We start from the raw sequence: 23,934 nt of genomic DNA, 5'->3' as shown, positions 1-23,934 counted from the left end.
AATGTTAATGCTGTTAACTCATTTTTGCTGATGACGATGTCGATGCTGCCTAGATGGAACAAGCTTAATTTTATTTACTTTTTGACGTGACTTATTGTAGATTTGCCGCATGTTATGGCATTAACTACTTGGCTGAAACACGCCGGCAAATACGAGTGGGTACTTGTACATAAACCGTCGTCAGCGAAAACTTCGTAAGCTTGCGCTTGAAAAATCATTTTTGGATGAATTTGTTACTCCTGTAAACCTTGCAACAGACACGGTGGTTTCAAACCAGTTTAAATAATATGCGAAGTCTCAATTTTTACTTAGAAAGAAATTAATTGAATGAAATGGAATTCTCCAAGAATCCATTTTGAGGTTATAAGATTTAATGTTCCATACTAGCTTCCGTTTACAGATGCAAAAGGACTCTTACCTGATAGGTACTGAAATGTTGTTTTCAATTTTAGTATGAGAGTCCTCAGGGCTCTCCATTTGCCGGTCTAGTAGTTAATGCCATTTGCGGCAAATCTACCAACAATAAGTCACTTCAAAAAAAAGTTTACAACTGTCAAAATGGGATAAAGTTTCCTTCAAATGATTTGTTGCCAAACTTACCAAACCCAGCAGGGGCTTAAGTTGATACTTAATTTACTGCGACAGAAATAACTTGCAAATAGGTATAGTTAACATACTTACCTAAGAATTAATAGCCATTCGCTCTTCTTAAATATAAAACGCCTAATTAACCTTGAAAGTTTAGTGTCACAAGTATATTAGATAATTTTAAGTAGCATTTTTTCGGTACCTAGACGAGTTTCGTAATTAATATTAGACTAGTTTAAATTGATTTGATTGCATGCATGGAATGTTGTTTTGATAATGTATGTAGGTTTGGCAGAGGAAGACCTAGAAGGACGTACATTGACCAAATTGGAGATGTTCTTAGAAAAGGTTCAGTAAGATCAACTGTAAACCGGCGGCGTGAACCTCTGGGCCACCCTGTATATTTACTTAAATACTTACTTTATTTAAGTAAGTACTTTCAATTTATCTACTTACCTATGCTCAAAAGAGATTCTCTTATCGTTAAGCATGTTAATGAGGTACTTACTGAAAATAATACAAAAAGCTTTCAGTCAATATTTATTTGCTGTAACAAGCAAACAACACGTTTAATAAGTAAATTTAAATAACAATCATCAATATTATCTCTTAATTCAAATGTAATAAAACATTTATTGATATAATTCATTACAATATTATAAGTAGTTGTAAAACGCCTTAGTGCACCTATTGTCTATGCACTAGGTACCTATTCTAATTATAATAAATGAATAGTCTAATTATAATTAGGTAACAGCGTAACCAGATATCTCGCTTTTGACGGGACAGACCATTTCAAACTTGAGATAGATGTCCCGCACAGTCCCGTTTATTGGTCATTTTTCGACAGTAACTACTAGATATTCGAGTTACTTAGAACTAGATTTTTTTGCGAGATGCCTATTTTATTCGCCCGGGTTATTCATTCATTTTAAAATTAACAGTTGTCAATCATCCGTCCCTTTAGTTTTCGGCGGATAAGAAAACGTCATTAAAATTAGGAGGTGTGTGCAAGAATCGGAACCACTAATCTGAAAATGACTTCCTTGCCCAAAATAACACACTTAAACGCAACAAAATATGCACTACGCTTAGCGTTACAAGAAGTGAATTATTCTAGCAGTTTAGCACTCATAGATCCACAAAATAGTAAACGTACCAATATATAAATATAATACTTAGATACATATTCTAAATAAAAAAAAAAGAATTTATAATTAAAGGGATAAATGAAATTTATAATTAGTTACATTTTATTTGACAAATAAATTACATCTAATATTCCTGTCGACACAATTATTGTATTATAACAATTACTTATACATACTTATGCACAGATATACATCCATTTAATGACCTACAAGTAGTTGCACCTTTGTTCTATAATGTTATAGCTACATAAGTCTACTTTCCGCGGCGCGTGCGCAGCAGGAGAGCGATGTAGGCGAGGAGACGGAACCCGATGAACAGCAGCACCATGTTCACCACGTCCATTGTGAAGTCGTCCTGCGAATTACAAATTAATTATACTTAACATCTTCTATTTGATCCCACTGCTGAGCAAATCCCCCCTTGATATTTCCACTACTCTTGACTTTCTCCGGCCAATCCCCCCGATAAGCATTGAGGAAGTCACACCATCTTTTACGCGGTCTGCCTCGATTTCTATGCCCGCCCTGAGGTATCCAGTGAGTAACGACCCGTGCCCATCGCTCCGGATGCATCCGACAAACGTGTCCGGCCCAGTCCCACTTCAGTTTGGCGGACTTTTTACCTACATCAGTGATACCTGTTTTGGAGGCAGTGTAGTGTTTCGGACATATATAAATAACGTAATATAGGAGCATACTCATCCATACAGCCCCACTGCGAGTTGATGGAGGTGTTAGACCAATAAAGGCTTAACGTGCCCCCTAAAGCACGGTATTATCTTACTTGTTCGTACAATCAGGAGATTTAGTCTGTTATACTAACCAAACAAAGGACAGCCCCACAAAGTGGTTTCGACAATGTCCCCATCGGGAATCGAACCCGGAGCTCCAGATCGTGACCCTAACGCTCTAACCACTAGAGCACGGAGGCTTTTAAATAATAAATTACTTATAGGTATTTTTTATAATGACTAAGTAGTACGGTCACGAGCATTAATATGGTACACTTTGGTACCATGTTACATTAACTTTTTAGACAAATTGAACTGTAAGTCTCACTGAATGTCAAATATGTTAGTGCGACAGAGTCCTAAAGTGGGTAGGTACATTATATTGCTCATGACTGTACAATCTGTTACCATCCGTCTCGAACTTCTCGCAGTCTACAACCAACATTATGATGGCATTTTTTGAACTCTTATTACCCGGTTAGGCATCTACATATTGTATGTATCTTGTCTCCAAATGCCAACGAACGTTTAACAGGATATTACTTACTACTTATTCTCTTAAGAGCGGTATCTACTATCATTAAGATGTTCTGATAACAAAAATGTATTAATTACTTATGTCAATTTGGGTTATCTTCGTGACCTGGTGATGACAATTGAGATCTGTTATAATGTGAGAACAATATTCATAAAAAAAACTGAATGAAGGAGTCTCTTGCTCCGTTTCTTCTCTTAAGCCAATGTCCAAAATACGAATCCTGACTTTCAAAAAGTATCCTCTAGTGAAGCTAGTATAAATAACTTGAAAATTAACAATTAAAGATTTTAGTTACATTATTTAAATGGTCAATGAAAGTGTGTCTTTTATTCTGTGATTCTGTGAAAAGAACAAAAAAATATACTTAATTGTAAAGGCTAAAGTAATTGACCTTTCGAGGCGAAGCCATTCCGCCAGGGGGCGTAATTCGCCAAAATTCCTTCCAACTTACCTCAGAAAAGCTCAGCGTGTCAAGAACCACTTGGCCTGAAGCTGGACATGTGAAGTTCTCCCTCGTACACGCGATAGAGTCCACTCCTGACCACTGGTTGATCAGCAGAGCTTCATTGCCGTACCGGAACCAGGACAGATAGGATATCCAGCCGAGGTACGGTGGAACGGACCTTGAGAATGGACAGGTTTCAAATAGGCAAACAAACAAAGAACAGATCCCGTCAGAGATCGTCATCTTTAATCCACTTTAAGCATAAAATAAAGAATAGTACTGTGTATCAAACGGTAACTCCACCCCGCACCAATTCGTATGGGGCGCCGAGTTTTACCTCACCCCCTCTGGTTCTTACTTTTAGTTACTTTAGTTCTAAGGTCGTAAGGGAGCGCGCGCGGATTGTCTGACTTTACCGTTCCGTTCAGGAAGAAAATTAATTTTTGAACAATATATGAACGATTCTCGACAAAAATATATGAACAACTAAACAAAAAACATTATGAATGGTTTCTATGACAATATCGTTCCGAACAATGTTATGTTGTTTGTGCACAAAGATTATTGATTGATTGAATCTTTGGCAAGTTTCTTAGACCACTTTATTATATGTGAGAGTTACCAATACCACCTAACTCTTCACACAATACAACAACACAATACAAAAATTCTTTATTGCACTTAAACTACTACTACTTACTTTTTTTTGCTCTTTATTCACACCTTTGAGATCATGTTTTTAAAACGTCCATCAGTATTAAGTCCAAGAGCTGATGATGTACTCACCCTGAGTTGAGGAAGAACCCTCCAAACAGCATGAATGGTATGATGATGGGCGGGCCCACTGACGCTGCCATGCTGACACTACTGCTGGCACAGGAGATCAGGTAACCTGGTGAGAGACTTTAAATATTCAAAAGAGGACGCGACGAAAAGTAACAAGATTCATTCCAACATAAACATACGCCCGTTGAATCGCTAATGGAGCGCATCGTAATTCATTAGAAGACATATTTTGACACGGAACCCTAAGATGGATATGTTGACAGATTAACTTAAGTAGTGTTAGATAGAAAAGAATCGATCGACCTAACATCCTGATACATCACTATGCTAATGAACCTCACAACACTTAGCTTACGTACTTTGACAGATCTAATTCTTACCGCGCATTTGAACGTATTGTAAAATGTTATGTTAATGAAATATAATCACTAATTGTACTGAACTGGTCGATCTGTTTAATAGTAGGTTATCGTTTAGTGTCTACAAATGTATCTAATAGTTGCTTTTTACGTTGAAATAAATAAATAAAAACTGGTGAACGGTATGGGTATCGAAAACCTTTCAATGTGTATCGTCGTTGCTATTGGTGCGATAGACAAAAAATAAACTAAATATAAGATTTTTGTGGGTAGCCATACATTACATAGAAAACTCATGGTTCGCGGGTTGTTAAAAAGTTCATCTACAACTTACAACCATAAAATCTTTAATGACTTTATTGACACCACAATTTCACAAGAAAAAACCGGTTCGAGATTTGGAAGAGTACACAATCCTAGCTTTTGCGCCAAACTCGGTATAATTAACGCATTCTATTTCTTAACTCTTATTCCAATAAAGAAATGAAATAAAACTACCTACTACACTATTAAAATTATAATCGGCCCCTGTGGTCCAGTGGTTGAGCTTACTCACGATCCGGAGGCCCCGGGTTCGAATCCCGGTGGGGACATGTCACAAAAATCACTTTGTGATCCCTAGTTTGGTTAGGACATTGCAGGCTGATCACCTGATTATCCCAAAGTAAGATGATCCGTGCTTCGGAAGGCACGTTAAGCCGTTGGTCCTGGTTACTATTTACTGATGCAAATGAGTAATCGTTACATGAGCCATGTCAAGGGCCTTTGGCGGCTCAATCATAACCCTGACACCAGGGTTGACGAGGCTGGTATTCCACCTCACCACTCACACGATAAGAAGAAGAGATTATAATAACTTTTAAAGTTAGTACACAACATAAATTTTCGAACTAACAAAGACTCGTAGTTGAACAGTACAAAGAAAACTGATAAAATTGTCTATAAAAGATTTTTTTATTTTAAATCTCTAACTTCTATCAATGGTTTAGAAAAAAACATCATTTTAAAAAGTAGTAGTTAGTTTTGTGGGCCAGTCGGTAAGTATATATTATTTTTTGTAATATAACATTTTGTAAACGAGTGTACGGTAAATGGTATCGATAATATGCCGACATGCCAATAGTATAGAGTTACTGACATACGAGATGTTGCGGTCGCGAGAAATTATTTGCCGTTGCTTGTCACATATCTTCACGGCTTCCTTAACCACTTTGTAACACAAATACGACTGCAAAGTATAGCTACTTAGAGACATTGATTTACAGATGTAAGTGCTAAGTAAGTAACTAATAAAATGCTAGGTTGTCGTCTGATTACTTATGGATCTACCCTCACTATTAGGGCGTATTATGCGCGGGATTGCCATCAACCGGGCACAAAATATGAATATGAATTCGAACTCATAAAGTCGAATTCTGTGGTTTAAAGCCCGAATCGGGATTGGAACCTATGACACGATGTAACTGACACGTTCTCCGTATGGGACTAAGTATCAAGATTAATTTTCGTAGACAATCTAATAATAATACGCACAGTGACAATTTGGTCTAGGATGGATCACGTTTCGCTCTTGATTTTGGTACTAAGTCATTAAACGGCCTCCGTGGTCCAATGGTTTAAGCGTTGGGCTCGCGATCCGGCGGTCTCGGGTTCAAATCCCGGTGGGGACATATTACAAAAATCACTTTGTGATCCCTAGTTTGGTTAGGACATTACAGGCCGATCACCTGATTGTCCGAAAGTAAGATGATCCGTGCTTCGGAAGGCACGTTAAAATGTTGGTCCCGGTTATTACTTACTGATGTAAGTCAGTAGTCGTATGTAATGTTACATGAGCTCATTAGTAACCCTGACACCAGGGGTGATGGAGTTGGTAGTCCACCTCACAACCCACACGATAGATGAGATGACTAAGTGATTTAAATCTTTATCTTAATTTATTCTGGGCTGGCAGAGGAACAATAGAAGGACGTACATTGATCAAATTGGGGATGTTTTAAAAAAGTTTTCTTTGAATCGAAGCGCGCGAATAAAACGATTGAAGAATGTAGAGGAAGCAGGAGTAGCATGTCAGGGTCGAAGCAAATTGAATACCCTAGTCTTTGCTTACCCCGGCGTGAATTTATGGACGTTTGTATATTATTTTATTTTCAAATTAACTTATTATACTGAAGGTGGCAACACGACTTTGATGGAACCGGAATGATGTGGTGTGGCAGGGCTATAAAACCTTGGATTTCACATTAATTAAGTAGTAGTATTCGGCCCAGTTATTTCTATTTATTGTGAAATACTTCCAACGAAGACTTACTAATTAAATAACAATTATGTTTGTGGTAGGGTTTGACTCGTACGAATCAATTAAAAGTAAATTAAAATGGTCGCAAAAAGTTAACTAAAGCGCATACAACATTATGAAAGTACTTATTAATCAATAATTATTATTTAATGTTTTCATATTTTATATACCTACTTACCTATTCACGTTAAATACCTACTGAGTTAAATAAAATGTGAAAGAGAAACCATTTTATGTAAAATGAAATGCACTATTATTTAGTGTGTGATAAAAGCAAATGGAATTATAATAGTCTCTGCTTACCCCGGTGGGAAATAGGCGTGAGTTTATGTATGTCTTTGTGTAAGTACTTAAAAGTTTTACAAATAGCTTCAATACGTTGGACCTGTCAAAGTGGAAAAGCCAGTGCTGTGACATTTCTTAACATAGTGATGTATCAGACGAGATTCGGTTTTATTTTATCTACTTAACATAAAGTAACAGTAACAACTGAGTAGCGACCTAGGTCAAAGATAAATTATGAAACCAAATTCTGATTACTAAATAAAGACAGATCTAAAATATAATAATATATAATATGCGAGACCTACGCAGAGGCTCATGGGCTCAGATACAATGCATCCAAAAGCGAGTTCATGGTGTTTAATACAGGTGCTAAAAGCTACCAAAACGTGCCTGATATAACGTTATGTGGCTCTCCATTGAAAAAAGTGGATAAGGTGAGGTATCTGGGCCATTGGGTCTCTGATAATTTGTCAGATAATGTAGACATAGAAAGGGAGCGCAGGGCGCTGTCTGTTCGCTGTAACATGTTGGTCCGCAGATTTTCGCGTTGTAGTGAACAAGTAAAGGCGACGCTTTTCAAAGCGTTCTGCCAGTCGTTCTACACGTGCGGTCTGTGGGTCAGCTTTACGCAGCGAACTTATGGAGCTCTGCGTGTTCAATATAATAACGCATTCAGGATGCTGTTCGGACTGCCGCGTTATTGCAGCGCCTCATTAATGTTTGCAGAGGCGCAAATTAATTGCTTCTATACCATCATGAGGAAACGTTGCGCCTCCTTGCTGCGCCGCGTGCGCGCCAGCTCGAACAGTATCCTGAGTGTGTTAGCAGACCGGTGGGACTCCCCGCTGCTGAAGCGCTGGATGCAGCTGCACGCTACTGTGCCAAGGGTCGCGCGTGTGTATTAGCTTAAGTTGTATAAGTTGTTACTAACATTAGAATATAAGTTGTTTGTTACTAACATATATGGATACAGTCCGAATTAAATAATTTGAATTTGAATTTAAAACTGGCGAAAAACATTTTCTTTTTTCTATTTAACTTTATACATTTTAATAAAGAGAAACGTAATAATAATAAGTCAGACAAATTATCACGTTTTTCTATGACGTCACAGTGTGCTTTTCATATAAATTCCATAGTAGTTTCGTGTTATGACGTTTTGTAAAAAATAACTTACTTATTTGACTATATACTCACCGAATGAGGTCGCAACATTGGTAATGAGCGCCGCCAAGCCTGAAGCTATGAAGAACCTCTCAGGAGCCGGATTCAACCCAATCATGTAGTAAGCTATGGTGGTGAAGACTAGAGGAATGGTGGCGAACACCGGCGCCTCAGCCAGGGTCTTTGAGAGGAAGTATACATCAGCTCTGTACATCCCTGAATGGTGCTCCCGGATGAAGATCGGTAGCTCTGAGCAGAATACCTGAGTAGGAAGGTAGGTAAAAATATATCAGGAGTCATCATCATCAATTTAAGAGCCACAATCTTGTCGGTGCAGCATTTTCCATACTACTTTTTTAGGGAAAATTAGGGCAGTGGTTTCCCTCTTGCCTAACAAGATACATCAGGAGTATACCACCATTACTGTAGTATCTCATCTACTACTGGATACTCCGGCTAAGTAGTTAATGCCATTTGCGGCAAATCTACAATAAGTCAGGTCAAAAAAAACTGGATACAACTTATATATGTCTCAGCCTCCTGCTTATACGTGTACGTAGTTATCACGAAAGCTATTATAAATAAAGCTATAGTCCCGACTATTAGCCGTAAAAAACAACTCCATCAACCCGCAGTGGAGCAGCGTGGTAGAGTATGCTCTATTCACTCTCCGGACGATGTTGCTGTTAAGTTTATGTTTAAATTGTATGTTTTAACATTGAGATAAAAAAAATAGCATGGAGAATATTAGCACCGACAAAAACGTGGCTCTTAAATGAATGATGATGACGATGATGAATATTAAGAAAACAGTTCGTAATAACAGCTCTATCATTAAATTTTTTTTTTTACTCATATATTGCAAGTACTGGCCGAAGTCATTTCAAATGCAGAATAATCATGTGTCAATTCACATAAAAAACTAAAAAAGTTACTACTTCTTCTCCCACACAATAGTGTGGGTTGTAAGGTGAATTACCAACCCCATCAACCCTGGTATCAGGGTTATTACTGAGCCGCCATAGGCCCCTGACATGACTCATGTAACGACTATTTACTTAAGTACATCAGTAAGTAACAATCGGGACCAACGGCTTATCGTGCCTTCCGAAGCACGGATCTTTTACTTTTTGGACAATCAGGTGATCAGCCTGTAATGTCCTAACCAAACTAGGGATCACAAAGTGATTTTTGTGATTTATCCCCACCGGGATTCGAACCCGGGACCTCCGAATCGTGAGCACAACGCTCAACCACTGGACCACGGAGGCTGTTTAAAAAAGTTACTAAAAAAAGAAGTGTTTTATGAATAATCTAAAAATAAGAACCATAACCCAGGTACTTTCGTAAACCATAATGTATCCTCGAGAATTATGTTTTCTCTTAAAACATATCTTTACTTACGTTGATAACAGCGAAGATGTTCTGGAAGGTCATATTGGTGAGGAACATGAAGATGGCTCCGTTGATGTTCATCACGCCATCCTGGTCAAGGTGCTGGCCGAAGTAGATCACGCCGATCAGGATTGACACCATCTATGTAACAAACGGGGATGTAAGGGGCTCCAAATGACACCTTTCGGAGCCCAAGCCAACCTCGCCTGCACGCGGTACATCCTGCTGGTCAACGAAAGAGGCTCTGGCGACCCACCAACACGCACTGGACCAGCGCGGTGGGCTTATGGTCCAACCCCCCCAACATGATCTCAACACATGAAAAACGGCCCTCAGTCCCCGGCAGCCCCGCTGTCCGTGGCTACGGTAGCGGCTACGGTAACGGCGGGGCAGGGGGTGCGAAGGTGAAGGTCGCGGGAAGCCGCTGGATGCGGGCAGCGCAGGACCGATCGTCGTGGAGATCCTTGGGGGAGGCCTATGCCCAGCAGTGGGCATCGTACGGCTGATGATGATGATGTAACAAACCATCTATGTATGTTGAGGAGCTCGGTGGCGCAGCAGTTAACGCGCTCGGTCTGCGATTGTTGAAGTAAAGCAACTTTCGCAAAGGCCGGTCATAGGATGGGTGACCACAAAAAAAAGTTTTCATCTCGAGCTCCTCCGTGCTTCGGAAGGCACGTTAAGCTGTTGGTCCCGGCTGCATTAGCAGTCGTTAATAACCATCAATCCACACTGGGCCCGCGTGGTGGTCGAAGGCCCGATCTCCCTATCCATCCATAGGGAAGGCCCCTGCCCCAGCAGTGGGGACGTTAATGGGCTGATGATGATGATGTAACAAACATCTTTCTATAACATACATACATAAACTCACGCCTATTTCCCACCGGGGTAAGCAGAGACTATGGAATTCCATTTGCTTCGATCCTGACACACATCTCGTGCTTCCTCCACATTCATCAATCGTTGAACACACACGCTGGTTCAGAGTAGATCTTACTGAACCTTTTCTAAGGACATCTCCAGTTTGGTCAATGTACGTCCTTCTAGGTCTTCCTCTGTCAGCCCTACCAACCAACCTTCGCTTTATATACTGCTTTCGTAATCCTAGTTTAGGTATTTTAACATAAACAATTATAATCAGTTAGGTAATCAGCCGGCCTTATTGCCAAGGTAGCCATCTCTTCCAGGCAACTTTTAGGTATAGGAAATTATAATAAACGCGTAGAGGAGTAGTCGGTGCAATGCAATAAGTACCTATTATGCAGGGAAATCTACTGAGGAACCAATTTGTACTCGTAGAATTTGTGAATTTTAAGTTTAGCTTTTGATCATGAAGACGTAACGAGAATTTGTTATAGTAAGAAAACTATTCATCAAAAGCCGCTTAAAGGTATTCACAATATTCGCAAAGATTTTAAATAATGCTGAATACTTACTTACAAATTGTGAATAAAACTTTTTTAGACTGGAAGACAATTTAATTCAAGTTAAGTAATTAAACTTCTTAAAACACGTCGTCATTATCGAACGAAAGACTGAAGGAAAGAGAGGAAGGGAAAGACTAAAAAGAGAAGGCGAACGTCTTGTTTTATGGAGAAGTCAAAGAATTGGCCTCGGATAGACAAGGATGGAGAATGCTAGACCGACAAGAGCGTGGCTCTTAAGTTAATGATGAAACTTCAATAGTTACACTTTCCTTTCCAACCATTCATACTTACAATGGTCTGTAGGAAGCGAACTTTGATGAGCATGGGCTCCTTAGTGACAGAAAGCCAGGAGCGCCACAACACGGCCCGGAACTGCGCACACCACGACGCCTTGTATGGGGATCGGCGCGCACGCAGCGCCGCGGTACTCGACCACGCCACGTCCGCCCAGCCTGACGCCATCTTGCGCTAGGGGGTGGGATAGTTGGTTTTCTTAATTTGTAAGTAGGGGGGGTAGGTTAAGATTATAGCCAGGTTAGTTAGAAATAGAGGGAGATATTCTAAAGATCTCTTAAATAAGATTAAATTTAAAAAAAAGTTTTTTAATATTATTAAGCGAACTCCACTCCCATATAGAGTAAACAAACCAAGCAATTCGTTTTGTGTCTTTATGAAAAATGAGCTGAAAATGCGGCGAAATTGTTTCAGTAAAGGATAATACGGCAGTGGTTGCTTCGCGCTCGACGTGGCTGGCGCCCTGACATTTATTCCACTCCAATTTATTTTTTATCGGACTGGACTGCACGATATTAAAGTCATGGTGACCCTACATGACATGTTAAACCTACCTCATTGTAGAGGACGTTCTCAGCTTCAGCAGCGATGCTGCAGCCTAGCTCAGACTTGGCAAAGGCGGTGCAGACGGTGTCGATAGTGTGCCTGGTGGCCTCCTCGCGGCCCGGCACCCCGGCCAGCAGCTGGATGAAGTGGTCCGCCGGGTTGTAGTTAGCTGGACATGCTGCGCCCAGTCTAGTGAGGATTACGGATGAGATGTCGGTTTGTTAAGCTCTTTTTTGTATTCGATAGAAATAATTGAATGAATTAATTAAAAACAAAACAAACACATAAGTTATAAATAGAACACCTCCTCCAATGCGTCACATCGAGGCAAGGTGCCCAACAAGCTGACAGCATTGCCTCTCTGAATTGCTGACTTACTCTTTAAAAAAACCACCTTTTTTGTTTCTTAATCCTGAAATTGTTTAGGTAAATGATCGCCTTGGGATGCCTATAGGGTAGTCATAAGAAGATATTAAGTATACAAAGAACTGAAAGGCATCCCAGACGTCCTCAAAGTTAAGAAACATTGACTCAGTAACCTTCAAAGGATGTCTCGTACGATTGAAATAACCGGCATTAAGCTGTTTACTTACTTACTCTTTTAACACTTTCAAGGACATATAACGTCTAATGATGTTCCGATCCCAAGGTGTCATATTATCTATTATGAACCATCAATGACCCATGATCTCTGTCCGTCAAAGGGTTAACTGGGTACCCTCAGGACTGTTATTTTTGATTTTGTACCGGGTAACAATTCCTCAGCGTTGCCCATTTTTCCGGCCTAGAAGTAAAATCCGCCGGTTTAGTAGGTAAATGCCATATGCGGCAAGCCTACAATAAGTCACGGTAAAATACTTACTCTTTGAAGAACTCAGTGGCCTGGTCCGGAGAGCCGAGGAAGGCAACGCGGCCGTCAGCCATGATGAGCAGCTTGTCGAACATGGCATACAGCTCGGATGACGGCTGGTGGATCGTGCAGATCACCGTCTTGCCCTTTTGAGCTAGACCTTTCAGTACCTGATTGAGGGAATTTAAGTAAGAAATGGTGCAGATTGGTTGACGACTCTGTAGAAATAGAGCCGTGCTGCACTTACGAGTTATGATGAGTGCAAGAAAGATGTAAGTAGAGTTAGTTTAACAACCGTCAAAGTAAAATTTGAAAAGTTTGTGATTGTCCGACTCCACACCAATAAGTACATGACATAAAACTTACTACTTACTTACTTTTTTCGTCACGCTACTTCTAATTTGATAGTGAAGAAAAGATATAAGAACTATGATAATTGACAAACAAAAGTCGAATAAAGACGATTAACGTCTTTATAATTTAATTAATACCAGCGGTCTAAAATCGCCACATGGTTGCAATTCATCTAAGAAAGCAATATTGCTACTTCGTTCGTTTGCGCACTTGATTTTTTAAGCGCAAATGTGAAATTGCCATATTGATTTTTTAGATGAATTGCTTCGATGTGGCCTTTTTAACCCCCCAGAACATAATAGAGACGAATCAAGCATCAACGAGACACATCCATTCGTAATCCAAATAAATAAACGCATATATAGCAATAAAAAACACGGACGAACCTGAATAACATTCTGCGCCATGAAGGAGTCGAGCCCAGAGGTGGGCTCATCGCAGAACATGAGAGGAGGGTCGGTGAGGACCTCACTAGCGAAGGAGAGCCTCTTCATTTCCCCTCCAGAGATGCCCTTCAGTCGACCAGGGATGCCGATCACTGTGTTCTGGCATTTCGATAGCGCCAACTATGGTGAAATTGGTGAATGAGATTCCAGAGTATTGTGCAGTTTTTTAAGGGAAAATGCATGTAGTGTTGCTAGGGGAACATGCAAAAAGGGATAAGATAAAAAGTCGCCCATAGTAATATTCACCCTCCATACAACTGCACAAGTACATTTTATTGTTGGCTCAACCGTAGTGGCGTAACAGTGGTGGCGCCGTCATGGAGCCCTAGTGAAATATAACCCAAGGTGTCCGCCTATTTATGTATACACTGTCCACGATTATTACGTGTATGATAAACAAATAATCTGTTAGTCGATTTAACCGTAAAATTTACTAACACGATGAGTCGTGTAATTACATAAAATAATTTTAATTTATTTTCCACATTATTTTTCCGTGTAGAAAACATTTTGTCATCAAACTATAACATTATTTAAATACTACTAGGCATGAATAAAAAATATTTGTTACAATAAAATTATGTCAGCCAACAAAGGGATTAACGTATACGTATTTTACGATTTATGATAAATTTTACGATAAATTATGGTTAAACGGCGCGGCGCGCGGCGCGATGGCGTTTGGTTGAAAGCTTCATTTGCGTAAGAATGTCATTTATTTAATTTTAGTCGTTTCTTGCAAGACAAGGTCCACTACGTCACTAATTTAAAGTGTATCAATTTTATTTTACAATTATTATTAAGTTAATAATAGCGGGTGTGCCAGCTAAACCGTGCTCTCAGATATTTTACAAATAACATGCGCAGGAGGTTCGACTGGCTAGTCACCTGGCGCTTCGGTCACTTTATTTAAATTGTGACATAAAAAAAGCTCGCGGCTATATTTGGGCTCCCCATTTGAGAAGCATGCCGGTGAACCACTGGACCACAATGACTATTATAAAGTATTCATATATAGATTGTGCATACGCCGGTAAGCTTTGACCGTAAGTATTGTTTCAAACTGGATTGGATAACTCTATTGATTGATTGATGATTGGATTGGATATTCTTGAAGCAAAGACATCAGGCCTACCGGGTGAGAGCCCGCAGCGCTCCTCATTACTCCGGCCAAGTAAGTAATGCCATTTGCGGCAAATCTACAGCAAGTCACGTCAAAAAAATAAACATCAGGGGGTTAAAAAGGCCACTTCAAAGCAATTCAGCAATATGGACTTTTGTTTGCATTACGCACTTGCTTTTATATGCGCAGATGTCAAATTGCAATATTGCTTTTTTTGAGATGGATTGCTTCGATGTGGCCTTTTTAACCCCCCGGAATCCAACTGCACTAACTGTACAACCCAAAAAAGGCACCTGTGAAATCTCTTAGAAACAAACTTATTTAAAGTCACTCCCAGCAGATAAATCGAGTTCGTTATTATTGCCTACTGTAACCGAAACTGGGACTATAAACGACGATCCACATTTTTAACAGCTTTCCCTTATTTAAATTAGTGACAAACGCCAGCCGCGAAGGGTCATTTCAAAGACACGTTAGCTAGCTTAATTAAATAATTCACAAACATGTGCCTACGGTAAGCTATAATAGGTAGAGAAAAGACATAGGTACTTACCTAAACCTACCAGCTTACCTATATATTACCCTAAATTGATTAATTGCCTTATAATGAAAACCATGGTATAAGAAGACTAGGTATGCTCAATCCTATAATAGGCCGCCATTGCTAGCCCTTTGATGACGTAAGTGTTACCACTGTGTTACTATTAAATTGGTATCTCCAACATTCCAAGAACGTAAATTTTATTATTGAAAATTAAGTGAATTACTGACTTGTATTTAATTACTATTACTTGTCACACATAAAAAACATTAAAATTGGAAGTAAATCTTTTACTAAAAGTAAAAGTTCAAAATTTCCTTACAAAGTAAATAGAAAGATATTGGTCGAGGGTAATTGATTTTTTACAAAATGGCAACGCAGGGTGGGATGACATCAGCTGGCCTAACCTTGAAATGTTAGTTGTCACTTTTGAGCATACCTGGTTTTCTTATACCATGATGAAAACCACGTGTGCCTTTTTGAAAAATCACATTCGGATGTGATTTTATAGACAAGCTAGTTTAAATACTTATAAGTAAGTACTTGGATAAAAAAATGACGTGCAATTGGGTCGTGTACTAGGTTCAAGATAAATTATGAAATTCTGATAACTAAATATAGTCAGACCTAAAATTGACGAAAAATATTTTCTTTGTTCTATTTAACTTATTTAAGTACTTATGAATTTTATTTAAGGAAAACGTAATAATAAGTCCGACATTTTATCACGTTTTTCTATGACGTCCAAATTAATACTAATTTCGTTTTTGACGTTTAGAAAAAAGTTACTGATTTGACTAGTTGGAAACTAGCTTATTTCGGCCTATTTATTTATACTCGGATTGAAATTAATTTAAAGAAATCAAGGTTTTGTTGAAGAATGTGATTTTTCAAAAAGGCTCTTACGAGAGCTCTCTATAGAGATTTTCAAATGAAAGACGATTTAAGACATCCTCGGTTCAAAAAGTTAAAAAATAAAATTTATATTATCAAGACCGGTATCTAAGCAGCTCTTAGAAACTTGTCCAAATTCAAATTAATCGTTTACTTGCTTACCTCTGATATAACCTCCTGCACTCGACGCATGCGCTGCGCATACGGTATGTGGCGGTCCATGCGCACTAAGGCCTGTATAAAACAAAATATATAAAAGTCTGAATTTTCGATATAAACATAGCTATCTGTCGTCTCTTTCATACTAAGCTGCGTAGCGTACCGTTAGGGCGAAAGAGTCACAATTATCTCCCGTGTTATTCGCACTAGACGATGTATTAGTGACACCGTAACGAAAATTTTGGGGGATGGTTCAGACCATTATTCTAAGTTTATATCAAGTGTAATTTTCTATCGGAAAATTCATGTTTATTTTGTTTTTTGAAATTATTATCAGTTCCATACTTTTGCGACGGAAAATCACACTTTATGTTAACTCAGAATCATGAGCATAACTGAATCATCCCCTTCAGGACGGTGTCACTACCACCCTGAATATCTATGTGCCGTTTTAATCATGCTACGTTATAAGACGTATAGTTCATTTTCTCTTTGTGACTTAACCCTAAGCGCAGGTAAGCGCTTTGTTAATTTAATTACTAATTTGTAGATGTTATGTACACTGTAATTGTCATATATATAAGTATTAATTTTAGTAATTATCTTAGTTGTTAATGTTTTGTATATAAATATGATGATGATGATGTATGATGTAGTACTAATAAATAAATAAATACAAAATCATTTATAAAATCATGCAAAATCTAAAATTACAGCAGCATCTTATGAATCCAAACCTTACCTGGAATATCAAATGCTCTCGCACTGTCAGAGTGCCAATAAAGAGATCCTGTTGCTGGACATACGCTGACATGGCTGCGAGAGCTTCAGGAGTGGCTGGCTGGCCGTTCAGAGCCCTGGTGCCACTGGCCACCACGCCGCTCGGAGTGCGGAAGGTCAGCGTGTTGAGGAGTGTGGTCTTCCCCGCCCCTGAAGAACCCATTATGGCTAGCAGCTCGCCTGGGTATGCTGCGCCGTTGACTACGACAAGATTAAAAAAATAAGAAACGTAGTAAATAATTGTTAAAATGGTGAACAGTTTAATTCATGGATGATTGACAACTGTTAATTTTAAAATGAATAACCCGGGCGAATAAAATAGGCATCTCGCTTTTATGCAACCCGTTTGAAGTGTGCTGACAACTTAATTATTTCGTGTTATTGGCCAATATACAAATTTGGAATGGGGTTTTTAAATTTCTAACTAATACTTGGGTTAAAAATTGAATTTTGAAACTGTTATCCGATACTCCTTCATTCGGACAATGTGTTGAAATTGGCGTGTGTTCCATAACTTTTATGCCTGTCCCTTTCTTTTTCAGCGGGTAAGAAAATAACAGGTATAACTTTAAATGAAATTTGATGGTATGTACAGGAATCAGCACCATTGATTAGTTAAGTAGGTTCCTGAGTATTTTGGACGTAGTCGTGACATGACCCTTGTCAGAAGCCTTTGGCGGCTCTTTAATAGCTGTCAAGTACAACAATAAATACAGTTGATCTTCTTCTATCGTGAGGGTTGTGAGGTGGATTACCAACCCCATCAACCCTGGTGTCAGGGTTACTATTGAGCCCCCAAAGGCCCCTTACATGGCTCATGTAATGACTACTAACTTACATCAGTAAGTAGTAACCGGGACCAACGGTTTAACGTGCCTTAAGAAGCACGGATCATCTTTCTTTCGGACAATCAGGTGATCAGCCTGTAATGTCCTATAACCAAACTAGGGAACACAAAGTGATTTTCGTGATGTGTCTCCACCGGGATTTGAATCCGGGACCTCCGGATCGTGAGCCCAACGCTCGAACCACTGGACCAAGGAGGCCGTTAAACAGTTGATGAAGCTGGTCTTACAACACACGATAGGAACAATACCTACCACTTCTCAGCAGCTGCTTCCTCTGTTGAAACATGGTGCTGGCTGACGGCTTCCAGAAGTGCCAGAAGCGGCGGGACCTGGATCGTGACTCCGTGGCGAAGGCGTTGACATCCGCCCAGGTGTACGTGACCTTCTCGGTGGCTCCAATGGCGCCATAGTTGCGGTGGGAGGACAGTCCTAGGGTGACTTCACCGCCGCTGGTGCGTGGTGATTGAGATGGCGTGTTTGCATCCTGGCAGTCAAAAGTTGGATTGGATAAACAGCTTGCGTGTAGGATAGGGATGTATATGACTTATATGTAGATATATATACACTATAAATATTCACGATACGCGTAAGCCATTGGGGTAGACCTAGATGTACAGTCATGAGCAATATAATGTACCCACTTTAGGACTCTGTCGCACTAACATATTTGACATTTAGTGAGACTTACAGTTCAATTTGTCAAAAAAGTTAATGTGACATGGTACCAAAGTGTATACATATTGTTTTAAGTTTACGCGGTTATCACGCGCGCGCGGTCGCGGAGTCTCATATCCCCATTTAAACGCGGTAAGAACCCGTTATTATGTGTATACATATTAATGCTCGTGACCGTACTGGGTGTTAGTGATACTGTAACGAAAACTTTAGGGGTGATTCAGCCATTACAGGTATGATGGTGGTAAATTCATGTTTATTTTGTTTTTTGAAATTATTTTCTGTTCCATTCTTTTGCGATGGAAAATCCCACTTTATCTTAACTCAGATTCATGAGCTGAACTGAATCATCCCACTTAAGACGGTGTTAGTAACACCCTGTACTTATATTATATTTTTTTCATTTTAATCATCCTTCGTTATAAGAGGTATTTTAATGTAGTTAATATACGAACGTACGTGCGTAACGTATATACATGTATTAACTAAAATTAAATAATAACTAAAATTAATTAAATATGTAATAATGGATTGCCGCAGGTGGTCGGGCTTTCAAATCATGCTCTGCCTACTCCAAAGGGAAATAGGCGAGATCTTATGTATCATATGAAATAAATCAGGTTATTTAAGTAACCCAAGAACGATTGGACCGATTTTCATGATTTTTTTTAAACTCAAGTCGAAGGAATAACAAGAAAAAAAATCTAAGGAGTACAAAGTTCGTCAGGCCAGTTACGAGAAGTATGACTTAAATGAACAAGCAAATATTTCTCTTTTTTTTTTAATGTGGAGCAAGCAAGAGAAGTGTGTCAGGATCGAAGCAAATGGAAATCTATACTCTCTGCTTACCCCGGTGGGAAACAGGCGTGAGTTTATGTATGTATGTATGCAAATTGTTCTCTCCCCTTTTAAAGTTATTGTACTAAATAATTACGCAATTTTCAAGGCTTCAGGTACTCGTGAAATTACCTCATGAGCATTTTCCGCTTCACTGACGATCAGCAAGGGTTGTTGCGAACCTGACACTCGGGAGGGCCAGGTGGTCAGTACTATTATTGATCTAGCCATTAGTTGCACTAGATACATCATCAAGAGCCAGTATCTTACAATGAGGTCCATTATTGTAAAAGAGTTACGTTTGATATCTATTGTTCAGCAGGACTAACTAGCGCAAAGGACGCGATACTTCCGGTTCATATAGACTTAATCCCATTACGACAATCTCAGTGATTTAGGACTTCAGTCATTTTGGGACTGAGGTAAATTGAGATTCAGACATGTAGGTACTTATAGGAAATTGTCGTAATGGGATTTAGTCTTACGAATGAACCGGAAGGTACGTGATAAAATTATCGATCGATGCAATGCATTTTGTCGAAATCGATAACTTTGTGTTTTCCCTAACATGCGTGCCACGTGATTTTATTCGTATTTCGACAGAACGGCATGACTTATTTAGGTTCACATATTAGCAAAAACAACATAATTATATCGTTAGAATTAATAAAAGCACCGTGACAAAATTTTATCACGTTGCCCGTGTTAGCCCTACTGGTTTTGTCCTTTGTACTATTTTGTACCTAATTATTTTGAGAAATTTTTAATAGTGTTTACTTGTGTTCAGTTGGTTATTTATATATTAATAAGTGGTTATTTTCTTATTGCTCGGGGTACTTAAATAGTTATTCAAAAATATAATCTAATGACAGAGGCATATAAAAATAATTCTTGCTTGATAAGTATTAGGATCAGCCTCCGTGGTCTTGTGGTTAGAGCGTTAGGCTCACGATCTGGAGGCCCGGGTTCGATTCCCGATGGGGACATTGTCGAAATCACTTTGTGAGACTGTCCTTTGTTTGGTAAGGACTTTTCAGGCTTGAATCACCTGATTGTCCGAAAAGTAAGATGATTCCGTGCTTCGGAGGGCAAGTTAAGCCGTTGGTCCCGGGTATTAGCCGTAAAAACACCTCCACCAACCCGTAGTGGAGCAGCGTGGTGGAGTATGCTCCATACCCCCTACGGTTGATTGAGGGGAGGCCTGTGCCCAGCAGTGGGACGTATATAGGCAGTTTATGTAAGTATTAGGATCAGATACGTATAGAATTATGTTGCTACCTTTATTGCATCTTTATTTTGGTTAATATAATAATGGGTAGAGTAAGTACCTCGTTCGTTCTTTCAATAGGTATACGAAACTTGATGAGTGTGACAAAAGTTAAAACGGCCATTATAGCGTGCCACTAGTTGGTTATGTAGTGGAAATACGGTGCTTTTGATTCAATCCTAGTCCATACATAAGGTGTTAGGTATCTCAAGCAACCCATACCTGTTACTACATACTAGGGAGGGAGTTAGTAACTAAACCATCAATAACGTACAAAACAAACACGGGCAATTAGAAGCCCGACATTGGGGGTGTTTGTTACCGGACGGGATTAGGGAGGCAACCTACAACCGGATCACCGGACGTACCGGAACGAACCGGATCGTGTTTCACCACGTGACACCGGTAGCGGCGCCTCACACCCGCAAGGACCCCTGGGCCTTCACAGCGTTCGGTTTTACACCCCGTTTTGGGTGTTAAAAAGATTTACTAAGAAAAATTTATAGCGGACGAGCTCGACACCTTCGTGAAGGATGTCCGGAAGAAGCTCAGGGGGGTTAAAATGGCCACATGGAAGCAATATTGCAATTTGACATTTGCGCATATAAAAGTAAGTGCGCAATGCAAACAAATGTCAAATAGCAATATTGCTTTCTTAGCTGAATTGCTTCGATGTGGCCCTTTAACCCCCCAGAATACAGTCACATATAGTCGTGGAGGACCCAACCTGTCTCCCAATTTTGATTGCTTCTACAATTAATTACATTCGACCTTTTACGTTTTCACGCACAATTTATACATTCTACTTCGTTTCTATTCTTAATAAACATTTTGTTATTTATCATGCAATTTAATCCCGGTAAAATAACAGAACAAAATCTCCACTTTACTATTCCACAATTATAACTTTATATCTCGATTATCTGGGAGCACCATTATGAATATAAACCGAGTAAGTACGTATACAACGATGTATTATGATGGACTATAATCAAACTATCACTACTTCAAGTAGTCTACTTGACATATCATAATGCTATCATCAGGTCGAATTAGGTGCAGGAAGGCAGCCATTGAGGAATTGGAGCATCGGAGACAATATCCAAAGCAATTGACATGATCAATGGACCATAGATGCACTTCTGAGAGACGCTTATCGCATGAAAGTTAAGAGTATTTTGATGTACTTTTTATCAATCAGACAGATGAATGAATTATTTGGAAGTTATCGTAATTACCTCCGTGGGATATATGTAGAGGTCGTGTCTATGGGTATATTTTGTTATTATTACAAAATTGTGTCTGTTTTAAAGAAATTAAAGTTTACTTTACTGTATAAATCGAATATTCATAAATATGTATGTATACTTACATAAACCCATATAAAACGAAGATACCTACTACGAACGTCCCTTTAATCTTAATTGATTAATGTATCAACACGCTCATAATCCTTAGTGGGGTCGGTAGATCCAGAAATTGTACGGTAATAAATTTATTATTTAGTTACAGTACGCATTTAAATCGGATTATAGGCAGGAACTTTACTTGTCTTACAATAGCGACTATGGATTAACAAATACTAAAAGTAATTTAAGAATTTAAAATCGACTTCAAAATCGCCTAATAAAAAGTAAAAAAACATGTTTTGTTGAATACAATGTTGGAATATTCATTCTGAAGTGAAATTTGGCACTCGTGTTTTGAAGTCAAACAGAATTATGCAATTCCAACAATATTACTTACCTATATACGGGTCCTTCTTTTTTGAAGTCGGTAAAAATAGAGAAGTTTTCCCTGCAACTTCATATTTTACTTATCGTCAAAGAAATCAGAATACTCTTCGAAGATTCCAGCGCTAGCAACTTGTGAAACCGGTGCATTAGACAAACTTGTTTGGTTGTTTTTGGACAGAATCGACCGCTAACTTAATGATGAAACACACTATTCAACCTTCTTCTCAAACACTACCAACTTAAAACTCTAAATCAATGCCGTAAAAATCAAATCTAATACAACTACCTACAATGTAGTTTTTACTGACCTTTCGAATGATTTTCCATTAACAAAAGTAAGTTTAGATCTTTATTACACACTTGATAACGTGACTATTATCGTTAGATTTATTTAGGCAAATATTTAATTACCTACATACTGAATACACTATACCACTATCACTAGAACGACACTAGAACACAAAATGCTAAGGAATTTTTCATGCAGTTGGAAATAATGTGGCTTTTTGGCGGGAGGCGGGAACGGGACAGTTGCTTTCTTCATTGAATAATCTAAATAATTAATACGAAGTGGTGTTTTGTGGTTAATGATCGCATTAAGTTAGTCGGAAGACATTCGCGAGTGTTATTATATTGGAGTATTCAATGAACAAAGTGTATCTGCCTATTTTCGCTTCGTGTCAGGAAGCCGCTTCATAACTCAAAAGTTTATGCGGACTTTTGAGTTAATTCGTTTGGGGTTCGGAGTAGGAGTCTACTCCGAGGGTGGGGGCTTAGGTTTCATCATCATCACCTTTCATCATTTCATTAATCATCAAGAAAAAAAATACGTCAGACATGGCTGTATGGGCATAGTTCCCTTTGCCTTACCCTTCGGGGAAAAACAAACCAAAAAAAAAAAAAATGGAAATAATGTTGTTAACAGTTGAAGGTGACAATGGAGTTAAATATTATGAAATAAGTAAATATATAACATACCTGAGGCGAATTGTTGTATGTGACCCGTTGATTATCAACAGACGAAGCAATAAGAGGTTCATGCTCGTCATTCCCAGCTGCTCCCGTCATTTTAAAAAGCAATCACTTCTTTATCACAAAAACAAAATCATAACACAATGGAGAACAACACTATTTAAAAGTAAATAATCACAGATTATATATAATTTTAATTTAGAGATATTTTTTTCTTTTCTTTTGTAATGGCCACAGAGTAGTTAATGCGGGCTGGTTTATTTTTAATTTTTAGGCGCCAAAGTCGGCGCGCGCAGTCGTCGCTGCCGCGTAGTGATATGCTAGCCTTTCGTAATCTGGTTCTACGCTCTACGTGCAATTAACTAATCGTGCCGTCAACATCACTAGCATTTTCTTGTCCTGTCTACGAAGACAGCACGAGCATTTCTTGGCGTGATATTCTGA

General features: G+C 38.9%; 1 protein-coding gene across 2 annotated transcripts; it reads right to left on the bottom strand.

Annotated features, from left to right (window-relative positions):
- Positions 1-1,167: 1,167 nt before the first annotated feature.
- Positions 1,168-23,662, bottom strand: LOC126367314 (protein white). Of its 2 annotated transcripts, none has more exons than XM_050010784.1 (13): positions 23,497-23,662; positions 18,256-18,487; positions 17,118-17,356; positions 16,379-16,450; positions 13,599-13,778; positions 12,871-13,028; positions 12,017-12,197; positions 11,460-11,636; positions 9,751-9,882; positions 8,380-8,608; positions 4,240-4,345; positions 3,460-3,631; positions 1,168-2,094 (listed from the first exon to the last, which is right to left on the bottom strand). In XM_050010784.1, the coding sequence occupies exons 1-13, from the start codon at positions 23,584-23,586 to the stop codon at positions 1,993-1,995; spliced, it is 2,070 nt and encodes a 689-aa protein (XP_049866741.1). In that variant the 5' UTR covers positions 23,587-23,662; the 3' UTR covers positions 1,168-1,992. The 2 variants fall into 2 exon arrangements, with proteins under 2 accessions (XP_049866741.1, XP_049866742.1); XM_050010785.1 differs by having other exon boundaries at positions 12,871-13,004.
- Positions 23,663-23,934: the final 272 nt, after the last annotated feature.

This window comes from Pectinophora gossypiella, chromosome 6, assembly GCF_024362695.1.
Source record: "Pectinophora gossypiella chromosome 6, ilPecGoss1.1, whole genome shotgun sequence".
Taxonomy (NCBI): domain Eukaryota; kingdom Metazoa; phylum Arthropoda; class Insecta; order Lepidoptera; family Gelechiidae; genus Pectinophora; species Pectinophora gossypiella.
Note: the sequence above shows the minus strand (reverse complement) of the source record. Positions and strands in the feature narration are given on the sequence as shown.